This window comes from Coregonus clupeaformis, chromosome 18 (genome assembly GCF_020615455.1).
Source record: "Coregonus clupeaformis isolate EN_2021a chromosome 18, ASM2061545v1, whole genome shotgun sequence".
Classification (NCBI taxonomy): Eukaryota; Metazoa; Chordata; class Actinopteri; order Salmoniformes; family Salmonidae; genus Coregonus; species Coregonus clupeaformis.
The window spans coordinates 9938823-9950442 of NC_059209.1; the positions used below are offsets into that span (position 1 = coordinate 9938823).

The 11620-nt window shown below is 42.7% G+C and overlaps 1 protein-coding gene across 5 annotated transcripts in view; it reads left to right on the top strand.

Annotated features, from left to right (window-relative positions):
* LOC121587498 (AP-3 complex subunit sigma-1-like) overlaps positions 1-9284 on the top strand; it is a 29063-nt gene extending 19779 nt beyond the window's left edge. The window contains exons 6-8 of one of the 5 annotated variants that reach the window (XM_041904484.2): positions 1080-1147; positions 8308-8321; positions 8706-9284. In XM_041904484.2, the coding sequence (XP_041760418.1) occupies positions 1080-1147; positions 8308-8321; positions 8706-8911 (288 nt within the window). In that variant the 3' untranslated portion in view covers positions 8912-9284. The remainder of the gene's footprint in view (positions 1-1079; positions 1148-8307; positions 8322-8705) is intronic. The other 4 variants (XM_041904488.1, XM_041904486.2, XM_041904487.1 and 1 more) reach the window with 4 other exon arrangements.
* Positions 9285-11620: the final 2336 nt, after the last annotated feature.

Consider the following 11620-nt stretch of genomic DNA (forward strand, 5'->3'; position numbering starts at 1 on the left):
ATGGTTAGTTGTGGTCATAGAGGGATGTTGAATTAACGAAATTTGACGTTGAAGTCAAAGATGTCCTGAGCTGATCTTTTAACATCTGTGAGCAGATATCTTGGAGCTGAGCATTTAATGTCTGTGATATTAAGGCCTAGACATTGCTTTGTTCTCAGATCTCTTTGAATACAGTCTCTAAATTTAATTATTCATGAAAACCGATTGTTACAGCCAGATATAATTTTATGGAATCATTGCCATTGGCAGAACAATGCCATTATGACTTTTGACAAGGTGTATTCAGATCCATCTAAATACATGACTCTGTGTGTATTTTAAATTGACACACACACAAAATATTCCAGTTAAATAAACGGATATGAAGTCAAATATTTAAGAAAAGCCACATGTATTTTCAAAGTTATTTTGAGGATATATTTTAGGTTTTGTTTGCTTACTGCACAATGTAAGGTTACATGGTGTGACTCAAAAGTCCTACGGATGTGTAACTTGCTGTTAACTTATCTTTATTTCAAATTGGTGCTGCACCCTTGGCTAACATTTACAGATTTTACCTCACTGTTGCAATTTTGCTGTATCTAACAATGGAAACCATGCTTTGGTAACAACTTTGGGCCGTATTGTGTGGTTGATTAAATGGAATCAGTAGTGTATTGTACGCCAAGTCTTTGACTGTTCAACAAACATCAGATGTGCTCCGTCTTTTCCTTCTTGGACCTACCCTAGACCGCAGTGTTCTCATAGTCATAATCATAACTTCAACACTAATTCAGAGCCATAAAGAATGACGTAAACAAAATACATTCCTAGTAGTGTGTAAAAAAAAAATGTTAAGTCAATACAAATTGGTGAAGAATGATATGCTGGATTTAGTTCACTTTAACATGCTCAACCAGCTCATCAGTATGAAACAGCAGAAGTGTTGCTATGCCTTTGGAGGTGTTGAGGCCTCTCTCAGTGCAGTCTATGAATGCGGTCTACGATAGGTCTTATCACTTTCAATTTATATATACTGTAATTAATTTGATCTGCTTTAACAACATTCCTCATTCCTCTTTTCCCCTGACCCTTTCTAGTTCTTTCCATTCTTCTCTCTTTACAGACATTTATCTTTCAGTCTCCCAGACAGGACAGGTAGACACAGGTACTGCTAAATTTCCAACCAAATACTGTAACTTCCCAAATTTATTTACACTATCCGTAGTTCTCCATAGGCCGACCACTTAATAACAAAACGACATCACTAACATCAAAATCTTTTTACAGCAGACCCTAAAATGTATCAATGGTACTTCAAAAGAGCAATGAAACCACATATTACTTGGCTATTTAGGAAATTGGTATGGCGATAGTAAATATTTTCATCATTGGGATGTATTTAATGAAAGGCCCAATGCAGCTGTTTTTATCTCCAATATAAAACCATTTCTGGGTAACAATTAAGTACCTTACTGTGATTTTCTTTCAATTAAAATGGTAAAAAATAAACAAATTGCTAAGAAGCTAAGAGCAATTTCTCAAGCAAGAATTTTGCTAGGACTGTCTGTGTGGGGAGGGGTAAACCTGAAAAATACCTATTATTGGCAGAGAGGTTTGACACACTTTTTTTATTGGTCTATCAACTAATTTACCACCTGGTGATTTCACCAGGCAGGCCAAAACTGTATCCCACCAAAACAGACAGCGCTTTTGTCTTTTCACACAGCTCTTACACTAAAAGGGCATTATCATAATTTTCACAATTTCACAGTATTATTCTAACCTCATAGTGTGGAAATATATACAGTTGAAGTCGGAAGTTTACATACACTTAGGTTGGAGTCATTAAAACTCGTTTTTCAACCACTCCACACATTTCTTGTTAACAAACTATAGTTTTGGCAAGTTGGTTAGGACATCTACTTTGTGCATGACACAAGTCATTTTTCCAACAATTGTTTACAGACAGATTATTTCACTGTATCACAATTCCAGTGGGTAATTAGTTTACATACACTAAGTTGACTGTGCCTTTAAACAGCTTAGAAAATTCCAGAAAATGATGTAATGGTTTTAGAAGCTTCTGATAGGCTAATTGACATCATTTGAGTCAATTGGAGGTGTACCTGTGGATGTATTTCAAGGCCTACCCCCCTGAAATAAATCATTCTCTCTACTATTATTCTGAAATTTCACATTCTTAAAATAAAGTGGTGATCCTAACTGACCTAAGACAGGGAATTGTTATTAGGATTAAATGTCAGGAGTTGTGAAAACTAAGTTTAAATGTATTTGGCTAAAGAGTATGTAAACTTCCGACTTAAACTGTATATAACATAGGAAAATCATGTTTTTGATATTGCACCAATACCAAAGCTGTGCAAACTAGGCTTAGCAATAAAGAAGCATTTGTCAATAAATGCAGGTGGCCAGCTGTAGCTAGCTGCCCTAGAGGAAGACGTGCAATGATACTGTCCGTGCACCTGTGTTGTCTGGCACTGGGTTTGTTTCCGTAACAGAGCTGTGTCGTCGCTGAAAATTCAAGTCGCACCTCGCTAGGTTGCTAGCCAAACACAACACACAAGCATGCTGTTGCTGTGTCTCGACTGGTCCTTTGTCACCACTCTCTGCTTTGCTGCCCTATAGATTTAATCAGACTACTTTTATGACACGCGTAAACCACTGTTTACGTATCTGAAATGTGCTTTCCCCCCCTGGTTTGAGACACATCAGTGTTTTATTAATCAACAGACCATCTTCCAAGCCAGTGGTTTGGTTTCCCAGGCAGACACAGCTTAGTGCTTAGTACACACCAGTAATGCCTCTATGGGGAGACCTGTGGAACGTAGTACAGTGTGATTTTTAACATAGCTATGTGTGACTGAGTACTTGACCAGAAACCTAGGCCTTTGGGCAACCAGCTAGGAGCAAGTCTAATTTGTCTCCCTTGAGTTGTCACAAAGTGTAGGCTACATAATTTAGTTGACTAGTTGCCAAGGTCAGTAAAAGCCCAGGGTTCTTCACGTTTTGAAGTACAGTAGCCACTCTGTATTGCCGCTCAACTTGATGGCAGCAAACAGTATGAAGGACACACTTGAACTGACCCTGTGTGCACAATTATAGAGGATGAAATGAAAATCATGTGCGCATATCTGTTATCGATTCCAATGACTGCCTATAATACAGAAAAATGTCTGAACCAGTTATTTAGACATAAAAGCTACTGATTGCTACTGTTTCATATTTGCAACCCTTCCTATGGTAGTTCTCTAAAAGAGATGCCTAGTTAAACTCATTTTCAGAACTAGAAACTTTAGCCTATTAACTGAAAGTCTAGAAGCTGGTTGAATCTTAATTTTTGGGTTCGACTGTTCAAGATTCAGTGGGTGGATCTCTAACAGCAGTGATTTTCAAATGCAATCTAGAGATCAACATGTTATCCATAGGAAATGTGAATTCACAATGTCAATTAGTTATTTTTGTCAGAATTTACACTATTGACATTTCAATCAATTTGTTTTGCATCTCAAATTACACATTGTACAAAACGTTAGGAACACCTTCCTAATATTGAGTTGCACCCCTTTTTGCCCTCAGAACAGCCTCAATTCATCAGGGCATGGACTCTACAAGGTGTCGAAAGCGTTCCTCAGGGATGCTGGCCCATGTTGACTCCAATGCTTCCCACAGTTGTCAAGTTGGCTGGATGTCCTTTGGGTGGTGGACCATTCTTGATACACATGGGAAACTGTTATGTGTGAAACCCAGCAGCGTTGCTGAATGGCACATATACACAATCTGTGTCTCAAGGCTTAAAAGTCCTTCTTTAACCTACACTGATTTGAAGTGGATTTAACAAGTGACATCAATAAGGGATCATAGCTTTCACCTGGTCAGTGTATGTCATGGAAAAAGCAGGTAAACCTAAGGTTTTGTACACTCGGTGTATATTGGATAATGTTTTTGTTTGGTTTTATATTGAACAATGCTTTGAAATTCACTGCTTTAGTGTGTTACCTCCGTTTTCTTCAGTATGCCATAGAGTAGACCCATTTTTGTGATGCAGTATTACAACAATTCCCCACATGGATGATGTCATTAGGTAATACCATGGAAATAACTCTCACAACATTGAATAGCTGTCGCTATAATCTTTTATGTACATTTTAATAATCAAACATTAGATTGAACATAGTCATATTTTACAAACACTGAACCTTGTCACCCCCATTACAAACAAGTCAGCCCTGTTAACCTAGTCTCCCCCGATACAACTAGTAAGTCCTTACCTCAGTGTGTGTACAGTTTCCACTGAGTTGTTACAGTTCTAATATATTAGAGTACAGTGCATTCGGAAGTATTCAGACCCCTTGACTTTTTCCACGTTTTGTTACGTTACAGCCTTTGGCAGCGATTACAGCCTGGAGTCTTCTTGGGTATGACGCTACAAGTTTGGCACACCTGTATTTGGGGAGTTTCTCCCATTCTTCTCTGCAAATCCTCTCAAGCTCTGTCAGGTTGGATGGGGAGCGTCGCTGCACAGCTATTTTCAGGTCTCTCCAGAGATGTTCAATCAGATTCAAGTCCGGGCTCTGGCTGGGCCACTCAACGATATTCAGAGACTTGTCCCAAAGCCACTCCTGCATTATCTTGGTTGTGTTCTTAGGGTCGTTGTCCTGTTGGAAGGTGAACCTTCACCCCAGTCTGAAGTGCTGAGCGCTCTGGAGCAGGTTTTCATCAAGGATCTCTCTGTACTTTGCTCCATTCATCTTTCCATCGATCCTGACTAGTCTCCCAGTCCCTGCCACCCCCATGCTTCACCATAGGGATGTTGCCAGGTTTCCTCCAGACGTGACGCTTGGCATTCAGGCCAAAGAGTTCAATCTTGGTTTCATCAGACCAGAGGATCTTGTTTCTCATGGTCAGAGTCCTTTTAGGTGCCTTTTGGCAAACTCCAAGCGGGTTGTCATGTGCCTTTTACTGAGCAGTGGGTTCCGTCTGGCCACACTACCATAAAGGCCTGATTGGTGGAGTGCTGCAGAGATGGTTGTCCTTCTGGAAGGGTCTCCCATCTCCACAGAGGAACTCTGGAGCTCTGTCAGTGACCATTTGGGTTCTTGGTCACCTCCCTGACCAAGGACCTTCTCCCCTGATTGCTCAGTTTGGCCGGGCGACCAGCTCTAAGAAGAGTCTTGGTGGTTCCAAACTTCTTCCATTTAAGAATGATGGAGGCCACTTTGTTCTTGGGACCTTCAATTCTGCCGATTTTTTTGGTACCCTTCCCCGATCTGTGCCTTGACACAATCCTGTCTCGGAGCTCTACGGACAATTCCTTCGACCTAATGGCTTGGTTTTTGCTCAGACATGCACTGTCAACTGTGGGACCTTATATAGACTAGGGCTGTTATGGTGACCGTATTACCGCCACACTGACGGTCATGAAGGCAGTCATATTCCACGTAACCGTTTAGTCACGGTAATTAGGCTTCTCCAAGCTCTGATGCTGCTGATGGTCATCAATGCAAATGTAATCAAATCTAATCAAACACTCATGAGAGCTCATGTTGCGCAACATTTCTATCCAAATAGTCTGGGTAGCCTTGAATAGCTGTTCAGGGGTCTTTATGGCTTGGGGCTAGAAGCTGTTAAGAAACCTTTTGGACCTAGACTTGGCGCTCCGGTACCGCTTGCCGTGCGGTAGCATAGAGAACAGTCTATGACTAGGGTGGCTGGAGTCTTTGACCATTTTTAGGGCCTTCCTCTGACACCGCCTGGTATAGAGGTCCTGGATGGCAGGAAGCTTGGCCCCAGTGATGTACTGGGCTGTACCCTCTGTAGTGCCTTGCGATCGGAGGCCGAGCAGTTGCCATACCAGGCAGTGATGCAACCAGTCAGGATGCTCTCTGGTGCAGCTGTATAACTTTTTAAGGATCTGAGGACCCATGGCAAATCTTTTCAGTCTCCTGGGGGAATATGCTTTGTCATGCCCTCTTCACGACTGTCTTGATGTGTTTGGACCATGATAGTTTGTTGGTGATGTGGACACCAAGGAACTTGAAGCTCTCAACCTGTTCCACTACAGCCCATTTCAATGAGAATGGGGGCATGCTCAGTCCTCTTATTTTTTTCCTGTAGTCCACAATCATCTCCTTTGTCTTGGTCACATTGAGGGAGAGGTTGTTATCCTGGCACCACACTGCCAGGTCTCTGACCTCCTCCCTATAGGCTGTCTCATCGTTGTCGGTGATCAGGCCTACCACTGTTGTGTCGTCCGCAAACTTGATGATGGTGTTGGAGTTGTTCCTGGCCATGCAGTCATGGGTGAACAGGGAGTACAGGAGGGGACTGAGCACCCACCCCTGAGGGGCCACCGTGTTGAGGATCAGCGTGGCAGATGTTGTTACCTACCCTTACCACCTGGAGGCGGCCCGTCAGGAAGTCCAGGTTCTAAATCAAAACAAATATAACATATGATTTAGTATATGTAAAGACTAAGATTAAATCAAGAGTAGTGTGATGGGTGACAATATTAGCCTATCACTTGTGAATCATATATTACCACTTGTGAATGATATTTTTCAAATCAGGATCACACACCTCATGTAGTCTAGCCCATAGGCCTATATGTTTTGATAAGGTTTGTATCACAACTAAAGTGGCCAAATAACTTCTTAAAATTAACCACATTCAGGCTCTACACCCCTTGTAAAGCGGATTGGCATACATAAGTAGCGCGTGAGTTTCATGTTTGGGGAAGATAATTTTTACCATAAAAATGCACCTTTTGTAATAAAAGCATTACATGCATAATCGCATTTGCGGTCACTTTTGATAATGGTGTTTTCCCGCTAATGGAACATTTGCGCTTTTAGCCTACTGCTGTGTGCTCATTGCTGTGCTTATAAGGTGAAGAAATAGCCAGACAGTTTAGCTTAAAATGTTGATAAACTATTAGATCTGTTGCGTCAGTCTCATTGCTTAAACACATTTTTTTGATGCTAGTGGTTGCATTAATTTGGGATCTATCGCATCCCACAACTGTCCCAGACTATGTTTGGAATATTTATTTATCGCACAGAATAGGTCAACTTTTGTAGTATGGGGGATAGTATATTGACATAGTCTAGTGCTTTTTCTTTACGTTAGGCCTACTCATCTTGTTGGCTGACGAAAAGTAAATGTGGACAGTTCTTCCAAATTCTTCAATATGCACCTTGGAATTGGATAATGATTTGGGCAGTTTTGTCCACGATGTGTCAGTCTTCACTTGTAGCCTGTGAGAAAGAACCGATCACGTGATGGAGAGCCATGTGAGTGAGAGGTGTCTAAAATACATAATGGATTTATTGTGTAGGTGTAGGCTATATTACATGGATTTATTAGACTTTTTAAAATGTAGATTTTCCAAAGGTCTGCATCAGTGGCTTGTAGGCTATGTGTGGAAGCCAGGAGATGCTAAATGTGTTTAATTAACGGTCAGTTACCGTGAGACCGGCAGGTATTTGCTTGACAATCACCGGCTGACAAGATTTTGTGACTGCCACAGCCCTAATATAGACGGGTGTGTGCCTTTCCAAGTCATGTCAATCAATTGAATTTGCCACAGGTCGACTCCAATCAAGTTGTAGAAACATCTCAAGGATGATCAATGGAAACAGGATGCACCTGAGCTCAATTTCTAGTCTCGTAGGAAAGGGTCTGAATACTTATGTAAAGAAGGTATTTATGTTTTTAATACATTTGCACACATTTCAAAAAAACTTTTTTCGCTTTGTCATTTTGGGGTATTGTGTGTGTGATGAGGGAAAAAAATATTTAATCGATTTTAGAATAAGGGTGTAACGTACCAAAATGTGGAAAAAGGGAAGGGGTCTGAATACTTTCCGAATGCACTGTATATCCTTGGAAAGTTCCTAAATTTTTTAATCCAATTTCAGTAAAACAGTCTGTTTATTGTACTTTAGGAATGGCTAGAAAAAGGACTACGAAACCATTCTGAATTGTCATAATGGTGTTATATTTCACAGAGAACGATTTAATCTGTAAGAAATGTTCACATAAATACAGTATATGTAAGTAAGTAGCTAAATAAATCTTAGTGTAATGTGATATAATTTCCATTAGGCCATCTGAAATTGCGCTAGTTCGTTCCTCTTTCCTAGGACACATAAATAAGACATTTCACTTCAGTCACATGTTCAAATTAGGTTTTCGAAATTCTATAAACATTCTATACATATCTATAGCTTCATTTCCTTCTCATATCAAATTCAATTTTTTTTTCTGTTTCACCCAATTCTCTCCTTGCATTTTTATCCTTATCAGTCCTCAAGAATTTGGTGGGTTCACTTTTCAAGCAATGCTGCCTCCATCTTTTAAAAGTCAATATTATTGAATGTTTCAACATCTATGAATGTAGCACTATGTTCTCAGTTGATTCATAATTGGCTCTGGTTGTGATGTAAATCATAAATTAACCAAATAATGCATGTGCATATGAAGCTAGGCATTTGAATGTACATTTGCACACATCTGTTAATAGTCGATGCTTTGCATTTTGTCTGTTGGTGACTGTCTCCGTATAGTGCTTTGTATTTAGTACTGTGGGGTTGTGTGTCCCTGTGGTGTTGTGTGTCCCAGTGTCTGGTTGTGTGACAGTTGTAATGTGCAATATGTTTGTAAGCGTTTCTGGTGACTCTTAACTCTGTGTGTTTTGTGTGTAGGCTGGGATTGCAGGTGCACCTGCTCGTGCTGTATCTGCCGTAAAGAACATGAACCTCCCCGAAATGCCCAGAAACATCAACATTGGAGACATCAGCATAAAAGTGCCAAACTTACCCTCCTTCAAATAGCGGCAAGACCCACTGTGCAGAAGTTGACCAATGTTTACGATGCAATTTGTTTACCAAAATCAAAACAAAGATCATGAAGGTACTGTGTGAATTCCTTTGGCGTTAACTCTTTTTTTTGTTTCCTTGTTTTAAATGAATGTCATTGATGTGGCTTGTTTGAGAAAATTAATTATTTATTTATTACATTCCTCTACCCTCACTGGAGGTGTGCCCTTATGTCTTGGCTGCTACAGTATTTGAAAATCATACCTTAGTAGTGGTTTGTAAAACAAACTGAACAGAATATTCTTATATACAATATGATGGTTATTCTGAAATTGTGTATTTTTTTCTTGTCTGTATACAGTGTTTTAAATGATCTTGTCTTATCAAATCATTTTCTCTTGATTTTAATCAGTGTTTGAGAGTTTTTTTTCTCCTTTTTGCAACTCAATAAAGTATTGAATCATTTAATGCCTATGTGTTTGCATTGAACCTGGTTTCATACTATACAATTGTGTAATAGTGCAGGATAGGTTTTCTGAAAGAAGAGCAAGTTGGACCGCTGTTGATCCAAGTAGCTTGCATCTTATGGACAGTAAATATCCCATGATTGAAACTTTTTGCAATGCAATTAATAATTGATTCACAACGTACTGTGGTTTACACTTATTAGGTGCAGTTTGGCCATCACGTGTTCCAGTGACAGCACAGCTGATAATGGCACATGACTGCTTTAGGACGTCTCCTTTTCTAATATCTCTGCTCTTGCGCAGCTTTTACACAACAAAATTAGTAAAAATGTACTTTCTTTCATAGCCGGTTCTATGAAAAGCGGTAATATAAGACAATAGATGACAATGTCCTATTCAGTTGATTTCTGGAGCTGGAGAGCCACATGGCGGAAGTTAAATTGTCAGTCAGCAAGATGGCAGAACTGGCGGGTTTTCCTTCACACCGCTCGACCAGAACAGACGTCACGGCGACGGGGATGTCGACGTCACCGCGTGCGGAAATAGCTGGTCCTGCTTATGTAAACAGAGATGGCGGCGCCCTATTGCCATTAGCCACGGTAGCGGCTAAACTTCCAAAGTTCAATGGACAAGGTAAATGGGAAGTTTTTTTCACTCAATTCGAGTTGTTGGCTAGAGCTGGGAGGTGGTCTGACGAGACGAAAGCGTTACAGCTTGCCCTGAGCCTGGCAGAGGAGGCGTTGGAATGCCTGCTAACGCTAGCCCCGGACGAGAGGGGCGACTACGGTGCGCTAGTGGAGGCATTGGGGGGCCGTTTCGGCAGCGATGCGCAGCCCAACATGCTGCGGATTGAACTGAGTAACAAAAAGAGACTTCAGGGGGAATCATTAAAGGCGTTGGCAAGTGGTATTCTGAGCCTGACCAGGCGGGCTTATGCAACTATGCCGATTGGGGTGCAAGACGAGCTGGCACGGGACAGTTTTATTAGAGCGCTCTCTTCCACCGAACTGGGTAAGCATATTCAGATGGCGGACCCACCATCTCTGCGGGCTGCAGTGGAGATGGCCAGGAAGAGGGAGCTGATCTGGGGTGGCATCGACACTGGGGACGCCCGACCCATTAAAATTCGGCCCGTCGTATTCCCCTTGCCAAGAGGGAAGCAGCAGACACAGCTATTGCTGACATGTTGCGGGCTGATTTCATTGAGCCATCAGATAGCCCATGGTCCGCGCCGGTCGTCATGGTGCCTAAGAAAGGGGGTAAATGTAGGTTTTGTGCTGACTACAGGGGCCTAAATTCTGTCACCACTAAAGACTCTTACCCCCTACCGAGGATCGATGAATCGCTAGACCACGTCAGAGGGTCCTCGTGGTTCTCCTCCCTTGATCTGCGCAGTGGCTACTGGCAGGTGCCCCTCTCGCCTGGGGCACGTGAAAAAACTGCCTTCTCCACGGATAGGGGCCATTGGCAGTTCAAGGTGCTGTGCTTCGGGCTCTGTAATGCTCCTGCCACCTTTTGAGAGGCTCATGGACAGAGTGCTGGCGGGGGTTCCGAGAGACGAGTGTGTCGTGTACCTAGACGACATATTGGTGCACGGCACATCGTTTGAGGGGGCACTGGGGTCACTTAGGCGAGTGTTGGAGAGGATCTCGGGGGCGGGGCTAAAATTACACCCGGAAAAGTGCCATTTCATGCAAAGGGAGGTGGCGTTCCTGGGTCATCAGCTGGGTGGTGAGGGCATCAGCACGATGCCAGACAAAGTGGAGGCTGTGAGGGGGTGGCCAGTTCCAGGGGGGAAAAAAAGAGGTTAAGAGCTTCCTGGGTCTGGCATCCTCCTATCGTAGGTTTGTGAAGGGGTTTGCGGGGGTAGCGGCTCCTTTGAACCACCTTCTCAAGAAGGACACTGTTTTTCAGTGAACCGAAGAGCACCAGCGGGCGTTTGAGGCCCTCAAACGTGCCCTGGTGGAGGCCCCTGTCCTGGCCTCACCAGACCCGAACCGTCCGTTTATCCTGGACACCGATGCAAGCAATGAGGGCTTGGGGGCTGTGCTGGCTCAGCGTGTTTCTGACGGGGAGCACGTAGTAGCTTATTACAGCAGAACTTTTGATAAGGCTGAAAAACGCTACTGCGTGACAAGGAGAGAGCTTTTGGCTGTCGTGGCAGCAGTACGCCATTTTAAGTACTACCTGGGGGGCCTGCCGTTTGTGGTGCCGGACGGATCACTCCGCCCTGCAGTGGCTTCTCTCCTTCAAGGAGCCAGAGGGTCAGATCGCCCGCTGGCTGGAGGAGCTGCAACCCTACGACTTCCAGGTGGAGTACAGGGCCGTCCTTCG